At 36.1% G+C, this 22,034-nt stretch overlaps 1 protein-coding gene across 1 annotated transcript; it reads left to right on the top strand.

Moving 5' to 3' along the window:
- The first annotated feature begins 548 nt into the window (after window positions 1-548).
- On the top strand, window positions 549-21,340 carry LOC136824366 (uncharacterized). Its single transcript, XM_067080521.1, has 4 exons — window positions 549-676; window positions 8,901-9,860; window positions 10,837-11,061; window positions 18,435-21,340. The coding sequence occupies exons 2-4, from the start codon at window positions 8,912-8,914 to the stop codon at window positions 21,338-21,340; spliced, it is 4,080 nt and encodes a 1,359-aa protein (XP_066936622.1). The 5' UTR covers window positions 549-676; window positions 8,901-8,911.
- Window positions 21,341-22,034: the final 694 nt, after the last annotated feature.

Here is a 22,034-nt window from a genome sequence, read left to right as displayed (position 1 = left end):
GGCTGCTTCTGTATAAATAAAATGATACTTACAACCCTATGTCTTGAGCCGGTTCGCTATCGATCGCTGCCGAAACAACACTGAAGTTTAGGAAGGCTGGACAGCAATTGCTAAGTTGCTGCCCAGTGGAGCTTGGAAGGCGCAATTGGGCGTTAAAAGGGCGCTTGGTGGTTGCTATAAAGGTGTGGCCGGAGGAACTTTAGTACACGATGCTCATCTTTTTTCTAAACGCGAATAAACAGATAACATTGCCTAAACAAAAACATAAGTACACATTTTCTTCACAAGTAACTACAATTTTCGGGTTGGGATGGCTTAGAGCATTCTAGCTCATTTTCTGCAAATTTAGCTTTGATCAACACTGACATTATACCATATTGATGCTTATTAGCTCAAGGAGTATCGTTTGTCATGTTTAGATGGTCTAAAAATGTGATTACTTTACGAGAGAGCATTAGCATACTAACTGCTTATAAAAAGATGTTTAGGTATGCAAGAGAGAAAATAATGGTATATCAAATTACTTAGTAGAATAGAGCGCGTTTATGTGTTTTTCGATGAAAGATGACAAAAGGTGAATTTTGTTGTAGTGAGTGTACTAATCATATCGTATTTTTAGTTTTTTTGTGAGGAGAAAGATTTCTGAAGAAAATTTTTGGTTACGCCAGCTTCTCAGGTACTTAAATTGTAATTCACATTATTTTATGAACAAGTACATAGGAGCAGATAGGGATTGCTTGTGAGAAAAAAAACATCTACGCCTCAGTGACAAGGCGAGAATATCTTAGCCACGCCGGGATAAAATGAAAGTAGTAAATGGGAAAATGTCTCACTTCAATAGTTTGTTTGGTATATAGTTTGAAACTTAAAAATTCTGCAATTGTAAAAACTGCCGGGGGGAGATGGCGTGTAGGGTAGGTTTTTCAAGACCCTCGAAAGGCACTGTAACAGTGTACTTTTTTATTATTTACTTTTTTGCACTACACGGGTACACTGCAAGGGTGTGTTTGGTGACTGGTGTCTGATATATCTTTATAGTTTTGGCTTGCATCCATTTTGAATTGTTTTGCACATTGTGTAGACATCTTAGGCTCTTTTTCAGGTTGCTTCAGCAAAATAAGATATGAAATCAAACTGCACTGTAAGACTAAGAGTCAGAAACGGTCTGTAAAATACACTCAGCACATGCCGTCGCTCGATATCGAGTGCCCCCTGGGTAAAATCTACAAAAGCATCCAGCAAGGACTATTTTTTAAACATCTGTTTCCCAGGCATAGCCCTTTTGGAAAATTTGATCTGTTTGCCAAAAATTTCAAAGTCCTCAAAACCTAAATTTTTAATCTCAAAGTATCTTCCCTAGAAAATTTGGTCTGTTTCCACAATTTTCAGAATTAAAATTTTGATCTGTTCTCCCAAGCTTACAAGGAATAGGACGAGGAATAGGATACACGCTTTTTTTTTAAAGAATGGTGTAAATCCATTTCATCATGGATATTCTTAACTTTTTGGGGAAAATCATCCTAAAATATTCTTACAGCACATTCTTAGGTTAGGATCCTAATTCATACTAGATTTAACATTTAGTATATACGTCTCAAGCATAAAATGGCACTTTTGTAAAAGGAGTGAGCCTAACTTGAAAATGCTCTTAAAATGGCATTCTTAGCTTTAGTAGCAAAATTCCATGATGGTGATATTTTTAGCATATTCTTAGTTTTTTGGCCATTTTCATCATGGACATTCTTATAAAGTGTATTCTTATAAAAAAAAGCATTTATCCTGCAACAGTAAGATTCTAACGATTTTATTGGTCAAAAGACATCACGTGGAGGTGGGATATAAACCGTATCTGTCTCCCTCACGTTCGAGTGAGAAAAAAAAGAAGACATTGCATATTGACGAATGTGCTTTCAAATCCGGGGGGGGGGGGTACTTAGGCAAAATGGGTGCCGGGTATGTGCGAGCCATAAGGCTACCTTTTCTCATTCCTCAAAAGTCTCTCAAAGGGGTACAAATTCAAAAGTTAGTCTCTGAAAGGGTCCCAAAATCACGAAAATCAAAAATTTCTCTCTCAAAGGGTCACGAATTCAAAAACTTTGACCAAAATTTGGTGACAATCAAACCAAAATTTGGAAAAAACGGACCAAAATTTTGGAAAAAGTCTCTCAAAGGGTCCCAAAATCACCAAAATTTTGTCTCTCAAAGGGTCGATTTTCGATTTTCGGCTCGGACATACCCGTCACCTCGCAAACCTAGTACCCCCCCCCCCGGGTTTCGAATGTTTTGATCAAGATTCGAATGTTTTGTTTTGAAAAGAATTGAAATCGAAATTGAAATGGTCGGGGTTGAGAAAGTCAAGAGACAGAAAATCTTCAAAGTTATTTTGATTTTTACTTTTCTTGAGTTTATATGGATACAGCACGAGTTTTAATTGCGATGTTATAAAATGCAACTTTCACGGATCCCACTTTCACTGTTTGATTTACTTAGTAGCTCTTTGATGTAAGTATCTACTTGATGGATAGTTCTGAAATTTTTTCGTGGTTTTGGAAAAGATGCAAGGGACTTCAACGGGATAAATCCATTGCACGGTCGTCTCGAGGTGGGATACGGGATATACAGGGATCAGTAAAACCGTATTGGGACTCAGCAAGCCTCGCCACCAATACGGTTTTACTGACCCTGTATATCCCGTATCCCACATCGAATAACCAAAACCGAAGTAGATATATAAATACATAAACTACGTTTTTCCCATCACTAAGCAGTCGCGTAATTTGAACACGCGAAGGAGTAGAGAGCGAAAAGAAGTTTTGTAAAAAAAGGGCCTCCGAGGGATTTTAGTACGCATGCTCAGTGTGTGACGTGCTAGGGTTAAATAAAAATAGCAGCTATTAATTTTCCAAAATAACTCGGGATATTTAGACTGGCACACCAGTCGGGTTGGAATTAGGTAAGCGTAGGAAATTTTGTCAGCGGCAAAGGCTGAAAGTTGTTAATCAGCAGCCTCTCACCAACTTTTGCTCGTTCTCCTACTCAGCTCCTATATTAGCAAACGCTCGCCGCCTTTATTTTTCCGCCCTCTGACATGATTAATTAACAGACTAGTTTGCTAGTCTAGGGATATTAACCTGTCTTTCGCTATTTTGTTATTTTTCTTTTCATGTGAAGTAACATCGAGAAATTGAGACGACCAGCCAAATGGATATCCATATTTCATTCATTTCATTTGGATCTAGGATTTGGAGGAGGGTACCATGCAAAACTAAATTTGCTCTATAAAGTATCTAAGGAAGGCCCACCTTGTTTGGGCCGACGGACCAGAACATTTTTGAAAATTGGCTCTTCTAGATTGGCTTAAACGGCAACATTTTTATCAGGTTTTTATCAAAATTTTAGTCAGAATTAGTGCGAAAAATGTATCCTTTTTCTAATAAAAACCATCAATTTTCATTGGGGCTTGGCTTCTCCTGTATTTTTCGAATTGTTCTTATAAAAAAGCAATAAATAAAAATTAGTAATATTTTGCTACTTTAAGCTTTTGTAATCATGGCGAAATTCTTATAGCTATATGACAGTTAGAAAGACTCACAATGGCTATTTTCTTTTGTTCTAACCATACATGTTAAACTGGTTATTAAAATTAAAATCCATTAAAAAATTCTTTCCCCTTTTGTTGAAATTTTGATTGATAAGAGATGTGACGGAACGATACCTTTTGTTTTGCGAAAGGGGAGATAATTATGCGTGAAAGTATGAATAAATTTTCTTCCATGAATTGGTTATTAATGTGTTAGTAGAGAAATATTTCAGTCTTTTTGTCGAATTTATCGTAAAAATCAGGAAGCATAACATATCAAGGAGCAACTATATATAAGAATGGAATTAATAACCCTTCGTAGACGGCCATATACGGATATACCTTTCGGTAATTAGTTCTTTCGTTCATACAAAGTAAACAAGGGATTGCGAACAATATCAGAATAATAATTTATAGACAAGGGGCAGCGCACAATATGAACATATTTATTTTTGTTATAAGCAACTACAATCATGGTCAAAATCTATTGAGAATTAAGCTTATTTCCTCGTTTTTAGAAATTTGGAGTTCGGGCGAGAAAGTCGATTTTGGGCCATCTCTTAAATTCAATCGGATTTTTCAATTTGGCTCGGGTTTATAGACTTCCAGGCTATATTATGAGCCTTATTGGACAATTTTTGAAGTTTTGGAACCTCAGATTCTAAGGTCCTAAAACTTTACCCTTCCAACAAGTTAGAACGCTTCCAAATCGATTGTGGCTATAAGATTTCGTGAGAATTTCCCTTTTTTCTCAAATATTATGACCATGATTGTACTTTATAAGAATCAAATCAACCTCTTCATATAGACGGCCATATACCTAAGTAAACAAGGGATTGCGAACAATGTCAGCCCCGGGGGGGGCACTCGATCTGAAAACGACCATACGTTCAGCCCAAAATTTGGCTTCTAAAATTGGACCCTTACAGTGCAGTGAATTACCATGAAAAATCATACCCTTACAGTGCACTTTTTCAAAATTTTTCGCCCGCAAGGGCGAAAATTTTTTGCAATTTTCCAAGAAAATGTGGAATTTTTCCTCCAAAATTGACCAATTTTGTGCCAATTTTACCAAAAAATTGGCCTTTTATCACAATTTCCTACCCTTACAGTGCAGTTCAGGTGCAGTTTTGTAATTTCCTACCCTTACAGTGCACTAGCTGAACTATGAAAAACCTACCCTTAAGGGCCGAACGTCTGGTAGGTCATTTACCTTAAGTGCCCCCCCGGGATGTCAGCATATTAATTTATAGACGATGGAAATTACACAATATGACATAGCGTCAGCCCCCCTGCTAGTTGGGGGGGGGGGTTACACCCTAAATTTTTCCCAAAAAAGGAGGGGGCTGGAAGTACACCATTTTTTTGGGGGGACCTATGTAATTGGGGGGAGCTGAAATCTCATCACTTAACATGGGTGCTAAAATAATTCAGCTTAATAGTTGACTTCAATTACCCAAATTGAAGCTCATGAATCTGAAAAATTTTTGCCTGCGCCGCAATATTTTTATAAAAAGTGTGCAAAATATCTTATCTTAAACTTAGAACTGAATGCAAATTACATTGGAAAACCCTTTTTTACTGGATCAATTTTTTGAAAGTGTCTAGGGTCAAAAGTCCTGGGGGCTGACAAAAAATTCATAAATCTTTGGGTGGACTTAAAACTCAGGGGGGGGGGCTAATTTTTGCCTGGGACCTAAACCCAGGCTGACGCTATGTATGAGCATATTTATTTTTCTCATAAGCAACTACTTTATAAGAATGAAATCAATAACTCTTGAGACGGCCACATATCTTTCGGTAATTAGTTTTTCCGATCATACAAAGTAAACAAGAGCTTGCGAACAATATCAGAGTATTAATTTATAAACAAGGGGCAGCACACAACTAGTCATAGCACTGTTTTGATAGCCTTTTATAGATGAACATTCTACGGAAGTCTGTTAGTGCCATCATATTATCAGGAGATAATAATCAAATTATCTTAAGAAATCTGATTTAACTCAAAAAGATTTTGTCCCTGGATGTTTATCTCCGTGTTTATCTCAAAATAATTACATCTCAAGATAAATTTATCCCTGGATATTTATCTCGAGATAAATATATCCCTGGATATTTATCTCGAGATAAATATATCCCTGAATATTTATCTTGAGATAAATTTTTCCCTGAATATTTATCTTGAGATAAATTTATCCCTGAATATTTATCTTGAGATAAATTTATCCCTGGATATTTATCTCGAGATAATTTATCCCAGAATATTTATCTCGAGATAAATTTATCCCTGAATATTTATCTTGAGATAAATCTATCCCTGAATATTTATCTTATCCCTGGATATGTATCTTCAGATAGATTTATCCCTGGATATTCATCTTGAGATAAATTTATCCCTGAATATTTATCTTGAGATAAATTTATCCCTGGATATTTATCTCGAGATAAATATCCAGGGATAAATTTAGGGTTATTATTTAAGGTTCCATTTGGCATACTGGAAAAGTGGGAACCAAATTGGAACCTCAAGTGGGAGCCCTAAGTGGGAAACCTAAGTGGGAACCCTAAGTGGGAGCCCTAAGTGGGAACCAAATTGGGAACCTCAAGTGGGAACCTAATTGGGAGCCCTAAAGTGGAAACCCTAAGTGGGGGCCCTAAAGTGAAAGCCCTAAAGTGAAAGCCCTAAAGTGGGAGCCCTTAGTGGGAGCCCTAAGTGAGAACCCTAAGTGAGAACCTAAGTGGAGCCGTAAGTGGGAACCAAGGTTGGTGGAACCCTAAGTGGGAATCTAAGTGGAACCCTAAGTAGAAACTCTAAAAGTTGGAACCCTAAGTGGGAACCTTAGGTGGGAACCCTAAATGGAAATTCTAAGTGGGAGGTTTATAATAGAACACCAGTTTGCCACTTTGCACAAGCTAATGCACACGATACAACATAGCACCACTACTAATAAAAATATACAGCACCTGACCCCGAGAATGTAGGTGAAATTTGAATCAGACCTGAAAGTTGTAGATTTGCATTTTAAAAAACATTGAATGTTTTCAACGAAATTTTGAACTCCCAAAATCCTTTCCCAGGGGTTAGTTTCATTACTTTTGATAGATAGGCTAATTTTTTTGGTCGTTAAAGTTGAATCCCATTTTCGTTATAACCCCCAGAATGTAGGTTTGGTTTTATGGCTTTAAATCTAGTAATAGTAAAATGTTGATATTTTTCAAACTGGATTAATTATAACAGCAAATTTTAGAAACATTTTCTAAAGAGCATTTTGTTATTCTGAAAATTGGACTTTTTCACGATTTTTAACCCCCAGAATGTAGGTGAAAAAAATTGTTTTTTTAGAGCGGAAGTTCAGTATTCACCGGAAATCTTTGTTCTCTAAGTGAAATAATTTAGAAATGTATTCTTACAAACATTTAACAAAGATATTAATTTTATCGTGCTACAAATGAGGAAAAGTAAACGAAAGGACGAAAAGAAGAGACACAAAATTGAAGGTCAACTAACCCCAAAAAGTACCTAGGTCAATCATTTTCGTCAAAATATCTAACTTGGAACAATAAATCTTGAAATGGACAATCTTCAAACAATACCCTATCATCTCAACTTCGATTCAGATTTTCATATCAGTCTAGAAAAAAGAGTAATATGTAACAGTATGCTCTGAAACAACTTTTTATGAAGTTGAACTATCGTTAGGCCTACAAAGCTAAGAAATGAGAAACCTACATTCTCGGGGTTTACTACATTCTCGGGGTCCGGTGCTGTATATCTTAAATTTGATATACCAACACAATAATCAGTAAAACAAACCAACAACTTAAGGTCGAAAGGAATCAAACACTTTTTGTATAATATTTCGACACTTATCAAGTGTCTTCTTCGAAGCATCATCTCTGTAACCTTAGATCAGATTGTGATTGTTTTCTGCACACCACGCTAAAAGCTCTAAAGTGATGTGTGAAAACATAACAACTTAAAGATATGCAATCCCGAAATCGTAAGGACCGCGTTCGTTTAAAAGGACTGGGAATGACAACAAAGTTGCGTGATCGTGTTTACGAATAGGGCACCGTATCAGTTTTTGACTTTCCGGCGCACAACAAGACTCTTGTTGTAGAATTTTCCGCGAGAGGAATATTTTCCTCAGATGTATAATTTTAAAGTGCCTTCAGAGGTTTACCATGCGCGTAAGAAAATTATGAACAGCTGTTGTCAGGTCACATCTCTGTAAATGTTATAAAAACAAATTTTACACGTCTTCTGAAATTTGAAAAAACTAAATGATTGAATGGCTATAAAAATTGATAAAAAGGCTAATTATTAAAAACAAAGAAAAATGACGCAATGTGCCTGTCGTAGGGAATAAAAAATGTGGAGGACGCGCCAAAGACAAAGAGGGTGTATTCACAATGAAAGTTATGTTTTGTTGTACAGGGTGTCTGGAGAAAAAGTATCGATTCGTACCACTTCCATAGAAAGAAAGTTCTTGTGTGTGTTTCACTAAATTTGCAATGTTTATCAAAGTTTCTCTCTGTGTCATTTTAATTGTCATTGTCCGAAGCACAAATGTTATTAAATAAAAAATAGAGTGGAGACACAAGAAAGCGTTTCAAATTGGTGAGATGGAGCATATTGCAATGCACCAACACGAAAAAATCGTGTCCCCAAGCCTTAACTTTAACGTCATCAAAATTGAAATTCTTTTTAGTCATAATGACTCTGTTGTAAAAACAATTATTGTCATTAGGGAAGCCATCCAGGATCCTGCCATTCTATCAGCCAGCAAATAGTAAATGACATTTGTAAACTTAAGTTTCTTACCATTTTCCATCGAAAACAATCGAAAACATTACACTACTCTCCGAAGCCGGAGACCAAAGCAAATTATCTTCCTTGACGAGGGCGCCCTTTTGGATCTATTGTTAACTCGTTTAAAATGGTGGACAGAGTTGCAGAATGATAAAGGCGCCCGCTGTTTCGAGGGTGGTAACGCCAAAACGCTCAATATGATCAGCCAACAGCCAACTTGCTGCGCGAGTTACTTTTACTAGCTATTTTTCTATTGTCTATAGGTGCGAAAAAAGGACTGGGACGGTTTTAGTGGGATAAAGCGAACATAAAAAATGCCCGCGCGGCAATTGGCGGCTACGGTCGAAAAGGTGTATTAGCTTAAAACCTTGGCTAAACTTAAATACACGTAACTTATGTCTCCGTTTAAAAAAGTGCTTTATCCTAACAAACTAGGGAGAAATTTACTTCTATAACAAGTAAAAACGGGTGACGATTAAAGTTATCATTCTAAATTCTTTTATTCAGAGGTTGTTGCCATGGCATTGACGATCGCTGCTATAATCACTGCAATCCAATTCTGGTTACGACTTGCCACCTTCCTTCATGGACCTCTAAAGTCATTTCTACTTCATGTACTCCATAACCTCTCAAATGACCCTTCATACAATGGTCTACCTCAAGACCCTCAAAAACTATATCAAGCACTCTCGACAGATGCCAATCATCAAAAGAAGATAAAGAAGTTGACGAATGGAAAGAACGGAAAAAAGAAAGTTTTACAACAAGATCAGGTGGACGCATTACTACCTCCTACTGGAAACGCAACCGACTCTTCTCAATTTGATGTCACACTCATCTGTATTTTGATTATCAATTTTACCGACCTTCCTACTCCTCTCAATGGATGGAGAAACAAAAATCCACCTGCAACTGACTTAAGTATCGGTGCATTTGTAATTCGTGCAAGAGAATGGCGAAATTACATTCACCACACAGATCCAGATAAAATCAATCAAACAGAATTTAATCAGAAATGGATAGAAGGAGAGCAAATCATCAACAATCTTGGCTTTACTTACGACACAACGCAGCTGAAAACAATGTCATTGGACCTAAAGTACGAGAATGTTGTCAAATCTTTGTATTTGTATCTAGAGAGAAAGCAAGAAACACTTTCTAAACAACAGACGGCCCTAGCTGATCAACAAACGGCCCTGGTTACCAAACAGACGGCCCAAGATACTAAACATACGACCCTAGCAAACAAGCAGACAGCCCTTGAGAATCAACAAGCATCATTATCTCAAGATGTTACAGATTTCCAAATTTCAACAACTCAAAAAATTGATGAACTCGCTCAACAGTTGTCACTTCATCAAAATCTCAGTTTGGAGGAAATTAAAGCTTTGACCAAAAGATTGGAGGAGATTGCCAACGTACAGCAACGCATGTGCAAGAACTTGCCAATGATGAAACATCATTCAGGTAAGTTAGGTCCGAATTAGCTTAAATGTTTATAAATTATATTTCTACAGGTGAAGAAGCTCTTCCTGTCATTAACGAAACATAATTTTACACTAGTCAAGAATCTGACCTAATGTAATATTAGTACTAGTAATCGTATGGTTTGGAGTGCAATTAACGATTAATCACGAGTAACAAAGGAGAAAATAATAATTTACACGAGTCCGAAGGACGAGTGCAAATTATGGTATTTTCTCCTTTGTTACGAGTGGTTAATCGTTAATTGCACGACAGAACATACGATTCCGAGGTAATCGTCAGTAAACCATAGATTGAAAATGTGGCATGTTCTTGACTCATTTTGTTTGTACATTTGAAAAACCTGTCTTTTTTCTTTTGTCTAAAAAGAAGCTATTGCAGTGCGATATTTTTGTTTTCATTAAAAAAAGTCACTTCAATGCAAAATCACTTTGTGTTTTTATAATAAAGAAGTCTCTGTATTGCTAAACAGGGCGTGGGAGAGAGGAAACAATAAAGGGAGCAAAATTGCCCCCCGCCGAAGAGTGCAAAAAGTGGTAATAGTGCAATTAACGATTAATCGCACTCCTCTAAACCAATCAGATTCGAGTAATTTTGCACGACTGACGATTATAATATAAATCCTGCGGTAGTGAGACCCATTCCTAATGCTCATATCTATCAAAATTTAAACTTTGGGCGAGAATTTAGATCACTTCGAATTTATTAAATTGGATTATCGTTTGGGAGGATTTCAGTGGCTTCTAACACTAATCAGCTTTTAAATCCTAAGATCCTAAGGTCTTAAGTCTCATGTTGAAACTCAGAAGTTACTTAGAACACTTAGCAATCATTTGTGGCGTTTAAAAATTAGTTCCACAAAATGCACCAATTTAGTAATCTCGCACCGTGAAAATAAGTTCCACCAAAACAAGTCCATGATTTGACCTAATATACTTATAAATCGACGTTCATACAGGATCGTGTTGCTTGGACGAGGTGTTGAAATACATTTCTCAAGAACTGACGGAAGAAGAATCCAACACACTTCTCAAACAACTTCGTATTACCGATGACGATTCACAAAGAAGTTTCTCAGAAAGTTTGGAAGATATCTCATGGCTCGATCTAAAGAGGGAGCTCCAGATGATGGGGAAATATGAACTCGTTGACCATATCATAAACAAAACTTTGATTACTAAAGGTATTAATTGATTTTATAATTGATTCACAGTGGCGTATTTAGGAATTTTCGCAAGTAGGTCTAAAATTTGAAGCAGAGTTGTTTCAAGTCCGGTTTTTGGAAAGGCTATTTTCTTTGCATCTTACGTTTATCATTTTTCATTTCATCGCTATCTGAGTTATTCTATACAAGATTCCACTTTTGTTTAGACGTACTTTGTATCGCACTTGTACTTTGCAAATTAAAAATAAGAAATTTTTTTCTCAACGAATACCCGTTTCACGTTTTGACTACCTTTTTACGCTAATTAACCGCTTATGGTAAGAAAATAGATACTATGGTGTATGGTCGCTCATAAGTGCCGAGTAATTTTTTATTGAAAACTCAAAAAAAAAAAATCATAAAAGAAAATAGATTTAATTTTACAATTTAAATTGACTTTCATTTCAAAATCAATTTAAAAGTACTTTAATGGGATGAACTTTCGCGGGGATTAAATTTCGCGGATTTCTCAGATTTGGGTGTCATCCGCGAAAATCCGCTAAATTAAATCCCAATGGAAATTTGGAAAGGGCTCATCCACGAAATATTTTTAATCAAAACTCAAAATATGTCAAATAAATACTTTTTGAATGGTTACTTGCATCATAAAATAACGTGTATTTCAACAACCAATATGCATGATTTGACAGTATAAAGATACAAAATCGTGAAAATATTGCCACTCAATAGTGCCACCCGCGAAACTAAATCCCTGCGAAATTTGAATTTCGCGGATAGGCCCAACCGCGAAATTTAATCCCCGCGAAATTTTATCCCATCAAAGTAATTAAATATTTCCCGTTTTCCAAAAGAGAAATATTTGTTAAAACGGGCTTTCTTCTAATCTCATAACCGATCACCATATTGCTAAGGCATATGATGATCTGAAAAGTTTATTCAGCGGAATTTAAAAAAAACCTCGTTTTCGGTGTCTGGGAAAAAACTATGACATGTGACCAGATACCGGTATCTGATTGGCCCGCATTTTTCAAGATATATTCTTTATTTTATAGGAAGCATTTTTTTGTATGGGTTAAGTAACAAAAACCTCTGTATCTTGTCAAATATTGAAAATTTTCTAAAAAGTTTTTCAGATAATCATAGGGTGCTCCAAGGTTCAGGTACCCCCAAAGAGTTTAGGTATCCCCAATCATTTTGATACCCCCAAAATTTTTAGAATTCTAAAGTAACCCCCCAACTTTGAGTTACCCCCTTTTTTTTGCTCTTTTGTCATTCCTGGGAAAATACTTCCATGGTGGCAAGCACTTCTTTTTCAACAAATTCAAGGGTGTCATTTTGACTATAATTTTCCAGAGATTTTTATATACCACAAACTTTCAAGGGTTTCTAAGGTTTTTAGCTGATCTTTGCTAGTTTTCAAAGATTTCAAGGAAATCTGTCGACAAAAGGAATTTTCAATTTTTGTGTAAAGGAGGGCCCTTAAATTGCCTGATAATTGATAATTTTACAACCACCTATTCTATCACCCAGACCTGCCAATCTCATACAATTCCAGTGGCACTTAACGGGTTAAAAGGTAAATCCCCTAAGAAAGAGCGTGGAGTATCCCCTTGAGTCTCAGGTTCCAAAAGTATGTTTTCTCATTTCTAAGTCACTGCGATGTTTGTATCCCATGCCATGGGATGTATTTCTGAAAGTTAAAATGGCTGAAAATTGCCACAAAATTTGGCATTTCAAGGGTTTCAAGGGTATAAATCTTGCATTTCAAGGGTCCCCAAAATAATATTGACTTTTCAAGGTTGTTTCAAGGGTTTCAAGGAATTCAAGGGTGATGACTTCATACAAAAACAACAGCCCCCGCCCCCACTAATGAAAATGCAGGTACCCCCAAACATATCAGGTACCCCCTAAATTTAAGAATACTTCCAGGTACCTGGCTTTTTTAATACTTATTTTTTTAGGTACCCCCAAATCTCTGGGGGTGGATCCTATGATAATAACATGCAACTGTACATGGAACAATCTGACTCTTCACCTGAAAAAAATACTAAATTTTTTGCTGCTGGAATGCCCTTTGAGCACATGAAAATATCATGGCTACAAAACTGTAAAACAAAATCATTTAATTTGGAGTTTTTAGACCTTTGCAAGCCAAAAAATACTTTCCAGAACTTAGAGTTGGTATTTGTTTATCTTCCAAATCTATTAAAAAGTTCTCATGAAAGGTTTTTGAAGTCTGATTGTAAAAAGTATGCAACCCAAAAAACTGATCATCAAAACCGCTTAAAAAAGCTCAACAAACATAAAATGTCACCAATATATTATCCAAAAAGAGTATCCAAATATCTAACAATACAAATAGAGCCTAAACTAATCAGCCTCTTCGTATTTAAATCAATTATTTGTCGGTTGATGCTTGACAGACAGTTCACACACGTTAAGTTATAATTATATCGATAAAATGCTTCATTCCTCCTAATAATCAAGCAGATAGCAAAGAGAGAAGTAATCATTACATAAGAGAATATACCTGTAATAATTTGGTTGGTGTTTGAGCCTTCATATTGAACAAAAATGAGAAAACATCCAAGCAAAAGCGGTGTAAAAATACAACTTTCAAACCAGTCTTTCAAAGCTTTTAGGTCAATAAGTATGAGTATAAGTATATACTTTCTCAGCTCTTCCTTAAACAGCACTGACTTCATTTTTTTTATTTTAAACAAACCTACCACTGGTAATTAGATTGATATAGATTACCCGTCTGCTTTCAGGATTTCTGTGTCGTGGGATAGATCTTCCCACGCTACCGAAAACCTGGACAGCATAATAGTACCAATCTCACCGACCTTGTCTACTTCCCAGAACTTCTTTAAATCCTCTTTCAAAGTGTCTCTACCACAATATTCCGTCAAACAACGCAATAGATGAGTTTACACTAAAGAACAATTTTGAACCGTTCCAAATTTTTTCCCCAATGAACCACTCAGCACCCAACCAAGACAAGACTGACTAGCCACTGGACCACTACAGCATTTCTTATACTTACCCGTGAAAAACTCATGATAAAAATCTGAACCGATCCATATTTCAACCTCCGCATGACCTTCATTCGAATCCACTAACGTCAAACCATCAAGATGCTCAAAACTCCGACCTGCATAATCAACATCCTGCCTTGCGATGGGAATACAAACAACAGGTACACAGAGTACTTTGCAATCTATGTATCCCTTTCCAACTTTACGTTTCACTTTAAACCGAACCACCTTCAATTTTTTTACCTTTGCCTCTTCATTCCCAAATGTCTTGATTAGGACTTTCTCCGTTCGAACCGTTTTCAACTTCAATCTTTCAACCACATACTCAGAGGCGTAAGTCCTTTGACTACCAGTATCAAACAAAAGCCTTGTATCGGTAGAGGTAATCTCACTACAAACTGAAGCTTTGGCTGTTTGCAACAAGATACCTCCCTTTGCTTGAATATGGGAGCCAATGTTTTCCTCTATTTCATCCACTTCTTTTTATTTTTCCTTTTCTTTTTGCTCATCCTACTTGCCAGGAGTTGCAAAACACAAACTAACATGATGTCTTCCTTTGCATTTCCGACATGCATAACTTGAGCTGCATTCCTTGGCAAGATGATCAGGACTGGAACAAATAAAACACCTTCCTTTCCTAATTACAATACCTTTCTGCGCTCTTGGTTTTGTAATTGTTCGGCATTGAGAAGACGAATGTCCTTTACTGCAATACAAGCAACGTAATTGAGACTGACCCTGAATGTGCATACCACTCGTCGTGTACGGTGAATGCCGATCCTTTTCTTTCTTTACTCCCTCGCCACTAGTCTTCGGCACAATACAGTTTTCGTAGGCTCTAAGCTCTTCGCATTAAAATGCTGCATCATACTATCCAAATTCCAACTTGTGGCCCAAATTTTCTAGAAATCGTCAACAAAAGGTCACCAGGAAGCCTTTCCTTTAAAATTGGAATCAGAAGACTTCCATAAGCTGCTGTCTTTATTTTCAAAGCTTTCAAATTCCTGAGACAATTCTCAACATCATTATACAACTTTCTAAGATTCTTTAAGTCATCTCTACTCCTAACCTTGTTCATCTTTAACAATGCTTCCATATGTGCTGATATAAGAATCTGCTAATTTTCGTATCTGTCATTCAATATCTGGATAGCCTGTTGGTAATTCTCACTATTCAAAGACAAACCTGAGACCGATCTCAAAGCTTCGCCACTCAAGAATCTATTCAAGTAATTGAACCTATCACTATCTTTCAAACTTTCGTTTTCATGTATTGCAACATTGTACTGATCCCGAAATCCTTGCCAAACAAGAGGGTCTCCCTTGAAACTGGGAAGCTCCATCTTTGGCAACCTGCATGTCTGTATGTTGCTGGTGGAAGCTATGGATGAGGCTGAGCTTGGGGGCAGGACTGTCTTTTAAAACCAATTCCTGCAATTTGATATCAATACTCGCCCCTAGGTCATTGGCTGACTGGACATAGGTAAAAGACTGAACGATGTCCTCGCTAATCTTATCTGCTTCTAAGCCTTTGAGAACATCCTCATTTGCTGCCTCCAGCTATTTTATGACTTCCTTCTCTTAAAACCAGCTAACCTAGACTGTTGAATACCTTCCCCTGCAAGATAATCTTTATCTGAATCCACCGCTAAATTCAAAACTAGCCTCAAACCCTCTCTTTTCAAATATACGCAAACCTCCTATTATTCTAAATTATTAGAACAATGTACCCAACTGTGCTATAACAATAAAAATTAAACGTGCTGTAAAAAACTTAAAAATTTGGAAAGCAGAATTGCTGTAAGAGAGAAAATAGGAGTTTGAGTGAAATAAAATTTCAGAAAAATTTAAAAGAAGAAATCGTTAAATTTTTCAAAACGTCCTCTAGGAGAATAGCGAGCACCTCACTAAAAACCGGGATTTTTCATCTCGTTTCTTAGTGAGTTCCACTTTGACGATTTTCGAAAAATAGAAGCCTTTCAAGTGTTTTGACGCAAATTCGATTTTTTTCTATACTGCAGGAGCTTCGAAAGTTAAAAGTGACGTCAAAAATTCGAATGTTTAGAGCCCGAAAACCCGGGCTCAAAACATTCGTACAAGTCGCAAAGTGGAATAGACGTTAATTGCGTTAAAAAACGCGGGTGACGTCTAATATAGGCTACTAGGAGAAAAGTCCTCAGAAAAAAAAACTCCATCACAACTCTAAAAAATTTTCAAATTTCAGTAACTGTCTTTACCGCTGACAGTAACCACACTTTATTTGCTCAAAATATCATAGGGGAGATAAACTTGCCTAGATTAACTCCAAAAACTTCTTACTGCTAAGAAGTCTCAAATTTCAAAGGAATAGCCCCCCGGGGGGGGGGCAGCTGGGCAAAAGGACCGACGGGTATGTGCGGGTCCTAAGGGTACCTTTTATATAGCAAAGAAGAAGGATATCGGTGTGAAAAAAAATTTAGATGATACGTAAATTTGTGTATATACCGTGCTGCTCTTAGTTCATTTTGTACAGTTGAACGACTCGAATGCTGACTTCTCTGATGTCCCTAATCTGGGCGCCATGTAAAATCTTTTTAACTCTTAATAGTTCTGGATCATGAGTATCAGTAAAAACGTAGAAACATTGAAGATTTTAGATATAAACTTTATACGTATTTCCGCTCCTGAATATACTTTTAGAATGAATATAAAAGCTATGTACTGTACGCAATCTAAAAATCGTGTTTAAGTCACGTGATTGCGCACGCGCCGTTTCTTTCCCCAGACTTCTCGCTACTTTCCACACATAGTGCTTTTAGCAAAATAAGAAAGTGTTAAAATCTAAATTTTCTTTGCACTTAGATATTAGATCGTTCGTCTGATATACAGAGCTAATAACAGTTGAAAATGAAGTTTTCAACAGGCTATCTCTTACTCCTTATTTCATCAACAATTCTTGCAGTTGAAATACCTTTCCTCACGAAATAGTCCTAAAATAAAATCTAAAACTTGTCGGTGACCGTATTTCTAGTTTATCTTTTCCGTTATTCTGGTATTTTGGGAAAAAATCGCCGGTATTTCGGTATTCAGTACCATTTGAGCCCCCCCCCCCTCTTCAAAAGTAAACTGGGTCGCTTCAGAAAATTTCAGCTCTGGAAACTGAGCTTCTCTCCATAAAAACTGGGAATTCAGTATTGTTTTTTATTAAACTTAAAGCTATCACCCAATTTTTTCAGGGAAGAAATTTTCGCGGAAGTTAATTTCACAAATCAGAGTTTCAAAATGACAAATTTTGCGGAATTTAATTTCGCGAATGAGCCGATTTCAAAAGTTTCACGGAATTTAATTTCGCGATTGAGAAATTTCAAAAGAATTTCTTTTTTTACAGAGAAAATGTTTTTCATATTTTTCATCGATTTCAAGACATATTTCAGTTACGTTAACAAACTTTAACAAACTTTATCAACAAAATAATAACATCAAATATGAATGTTTCTATGATAATGATTAAACTTCATCGCCATATTTGTCTATATCTGATAAAAAATACACGTTACATGCTTAAAAATCAATTGTGTCCATCCTTTTTGGTAACACCTGGTTAATAACAACAAAATAAAACAAGAAAAAAAATCGAATTTCACGGAATTTGATTTCGCGATTTAGCCATTTTGGTGTGTTTCGCGGAATTTAATTTCGCGAATTACGCCCAATTTCGCGAAATTAAATTCTGCGAAAATTTCTTCCGCGAAAATTTCTTCCTAGAGGGTATGTCTCTCAGCTCCATATTATCTCTAAATGAAAGGCGGCCAGAAATATAAGCAGTCATCGAAGGTCATTACACGTGAATTTTTACAGAAGTTGAGCTCAGTAATAATATATGATCCCGATTTGCTAGGGCAGAAGAGGTCAAAAAGGGTATTTCTAAGTCACTCAGGCGGGACGATATGGGTCGGGCGGTATTAGATAGGTTTTCAGATTATCAAAATAAAAGCTTTCAAATAACGAAAGGTTCACTGGCAAAAATTAGGGAGGTAAAACTGCGGAGATAAATGTTTAAGTCAAAGTTTTACTAAGAGTAAAGAAAGCCTGTTTCACAATTTTTCATATTTTTCAATTTCTCGGAACTATGTCACTTGACCTACTTGACCTACCCTATATACGCCCCTGCTGATTGATCGGTCAAATTATTGATTGATTGATTGACATTGATTGATTGATTGATTTTTTATATTATCGACTTGTTGATTTATTGATTGATCTATCGATTGATTGATTGATTGATTGATTGATTGATTGATTGATTGATTGATTGATTGATTGATTGATTGATTGATTGAATGTTGAAGGTTTTGAACACCATTTCATTTTACAGGTCTTAAAGCTGCTTCTGACGGATTACGTAGACATTACAAAAACGATTTGATCCATTGTCTGGTGGAGCAACCCTTATCTCAAGCAGATGAAGATACCAATTCCGTGTTGCGAGAAGATGTGTTTATTGATCTGGTTGTGCTACCATCTTCGACCGTCGACAAAGAATGGTCAAACTCCGATCGTGCTGCTTTAATGGAACAGCAAAACATTCCTAAGACCTCAACAAAAACGTCAGTCAACAACATCTTTTCTCAAAAAGACGAATTGGTCTTCGTGAGGGGGATTGGAGGTATCGGGAAAACGACACTTCTTGAGATGCTGACTTATAAATGGGCGAAAGGAGAGCTTGATGCAGAAGTCAATATTGACTTTGTTTTCAAATTTACATGTCGTAATTTGAACACAATTTCAAGTCAATTTACAAACGTCCAAAAACTTTTCGAACTGAAGTATCCTGAAGTCATGAAATTGATTTCATTCGACGATCTGATGGAGATTTCTGAGAGGGTTTTGATAGTTATTAATGGATTCGACGAACTAAAAGACTTATATCTTCCAGAAAGCTCATCAGCTTCAAATAGAGACAGTCTTAATCTAACCGTTTTCAACCTGATAAATCCTAAAGCAGATTGCCTCCCAAACCATAAGGTCATCGCATGCGGACGACCAAAAGCTGTCGAATTTCTGAAGAAAGAAATTCCTATCAATTCCAATCGAAAGAACATTGAAGTTTGTGGGTTTGACGATGAGAACATCTTGAAATATATTCAGAACTTTTTCGGTGAACGTAAAGACAAAGCATTTTCTGTCCATCAACTTATCGAACGATCATACAATTTACGCATAATGGCGCGTGTTCCAGTCTTTTTATCCGTAATCTGTACAGTTTTCGAGGAAGATTTGATAAAAAATCCCATTAACACACAAACTGAACTTTACTTCTTCACAACACTCATTTTCATTAGAAACTATCTCAAAAGACAATCGCAGTCTTACACAAACTTGATGGATATTACCAAAGATAAAACCGTCGCTGAAATATTGTTATGTTTAATGAAACTATCTGTCACAACGTATATGCAAAACAAGGTGGTCTTTAGTGAAGCAGAAATCGCATCGTTGAGGTGTCCGATACCGCTCGAGGAAACCGGCTTTATTACAAAGCACCAGAGATCAAATTCTACGGAAGTGACTTTTCAATTCCGTCACTTAATACTCCATGAGTATTTGACAGGATTGTATATCTCAATCACAAAAGATATCACACCATTTTTTGGGAATAAAGAATTATCGAGTTGCAAACCAACCATTTTGGGAATCCAGCGGATGCTGAAAATGGACGAGAATGAACTCTTCCTTGCATTTTTTAAAAATCTGCAAAACACCTACAAACCACGATCCAAGTCTCTCTCCTTCAAGAATCTATTTCCAAATTTTTTTGGAAAAAGCAAGCCAAAATTTGAAGACTTTATTGGCAGTTTCATCGAGATGCCGTCATCGATGATCGAAGATGAAGACTCACTTATCATCAACACTGGAGAAGATGATCACGTTGAATTGCTTACGCTATATAAAGAATCACGTGACAACCTTATCTCGAAACGATTTGTGAAAGCAACGATCAATATTCAAGAAAACTATAAAGATGTTCGAAACATCATCAATTTGATAAACGATTTGAACATCGAAAACATTAGCTCTCTTACAGTATTTAGGCCATCATATGATGAGGATGAAAAGCATCTCATTTCTTTGGTATCAGATGAAAAATACGACACAGAGATATTTATTTTGAAGAGAATTATAAGTAATTATAAACCACACTTCAAATGCGTACAAGGAAAACTTACTTTTGGGTGTCCCCCTTCTTTAGTGAAGGAAATCCCAGAAGATTTGTTACAAAAGTCAGCTTCGTTTAATGTTGAAATTCAGACCAATATTGAAGATAGTGACGAGGTGAAATTATTCATTCAACGCTTGTTATCGTACAACACACCAATCACATTGTCAAATATTTTGATAGATAGTATGTATGTCAAAACTATCGTCGATATGATAAGCGAGTTGAACATCGAAAACATTCTTGGTTCTCTTAAAATATGGAATCCATCATACGATGAGGATGAAAAGTATCTCATTTCTTTGGTATCAGGTGAGGAATACGAAACAGTTATCACGATCGATGATGATGATCTTAACACACCATATTTCAAATACGAACAAGGAAAATTTACTTTGATGAATCATCCTCCTTCTTTATTGAACAAAATACCAGAAGATTTGTTACAGAAGTCAACTTCGTTTGATGTTACAATTCGGATAAGAATCGATGTCGGTAATATTGATGGAGTGAAATTATTCTTTCAACGCTTGTCATCATACAACACACCAATCACATTGTCAAATATTGTAATAAATAGTCCGTACGCCAGAATTATCATCGATATGATAAACGAGTTGAACATCGAAAACATTGGTTCTCTTGCAGTACGGAATCCATCATATGATGAGGATGAAAAGCATCTCATTTCTTTGGTATCAGGTGAGGAATACGAGACAGAGATCATGATCGAAAAGAATATAACGAATCGAATTCCACCTTACTTCAAATACGAACAAGGAAAACTTACTATAAACAAACCTCCTTCTTTATTGAAGGAAATCCCAGAAGATTTGTTACAAAAGTCAACTTCGTTTCATGTTGAAATTCTGAACAAACTTGTTGAAGAGACAAACGTAATAAACTTTTTACGCCATTTGACGTCATTCAACAAACCAATTACTATACGGGTGGTGGAGAAGAGGATACCATTTCTTAGATCTTCTTATGTTGCGGAAGGTGAAATTCGACCGTTGTTGGAGAAACACAACATTGATACAAGTAGTATTGAAATAAAAGGTTGATTAAAAAAAGCATGATTTCAGAAATAAGATTTTCCATGTTGAAATGTTGAAATATAGTGACGGACGAATTTTTGTATAAAGCAAAATCCTCATGATTTATGCGAAATTTCGTGACTATTCTATACGATCATCGTATCTCTGTTCTAAGCTCAATTAGATAAATTAAACGGTAAATTAAATTCCTCATGATTTATGCTTAAGTTCATGACTATTCTATACTTCATGACTATTCTATACTTCATCGTACGTTCTAAGCTCAATTAGATCATGATTTTTGAGGATATTTTCTTTCTATAAAAATTTGTCTGTTTTTTTAGGCCGCACTGTATGTAGAACCTCCAATTAACAGACACTCTCAAATGCAGACACTTCCAATTAGGGAATATTAATCCATTTCCCCAAATGGTGTCCGCTAATTAGAGGTTCCAATTAGACGAACACTAGCCTAGCTAAAATTTATGGAGGAGCTTAATTTTTTTCATTTAATATTTTATTGATTAAAATAGAAAAACAATTCATCACGTACCGGAGCACCGCGACGGTCTTTAATTTTTTTGAGATTTTAGATGTGAAGCATTTCTCAAAGTTCGAAAAATCTATTTCCAAAAACATCTTGGTTTAAGAAAAGGAAACAATACTACTACTTGGGTTTTTTAGCATTGAAGATTAGCATCATCTCATCAATAACTTCCTT

This window comes from Clytia hemisphaerica, unplaced genomic scaffold (genome assembly GCF_902728285.1).
Source record: "Clytia hemisphaerica strain Z4C2 unplaced genomic scaffold, Clytia hemisphaerica genome assembly, whole genome shotgun sequence".
NCBI classification, from domain to species: domain Eukaryota; kingdom Metazoa; phylum Cnidaria; class Hydrozoa; order Leptothecata; family Clytiidae; genus Clytia; species Clytia hemisphaerica.
This window is presented reverse-complemented; position numbering and strand designations above follow the sequence as displayed.

Coding starts and splice junctions, on each gene's coding strand:
- LOC136824366 (XM_067080521.1), top strand. CDS start 8,912: ATGGCATTGACGATCGCTGCTATAATCACTGCAATCCAATTCTGGTTA. Junction 9,861..10,836: donor AATGATGAAACATCATTCAG/GTAAGTTAGGTC, acceptor ACGTTCATACAG/GATCGTGTTGCTTGGACGAG. Junction 11,062..18,434: donor CAAAACTTTGATTACTAAAG/GTATTAATTGAT, acceptor TTCATTTTACAG/GTCTTAAAGCTGCTTCTGAC.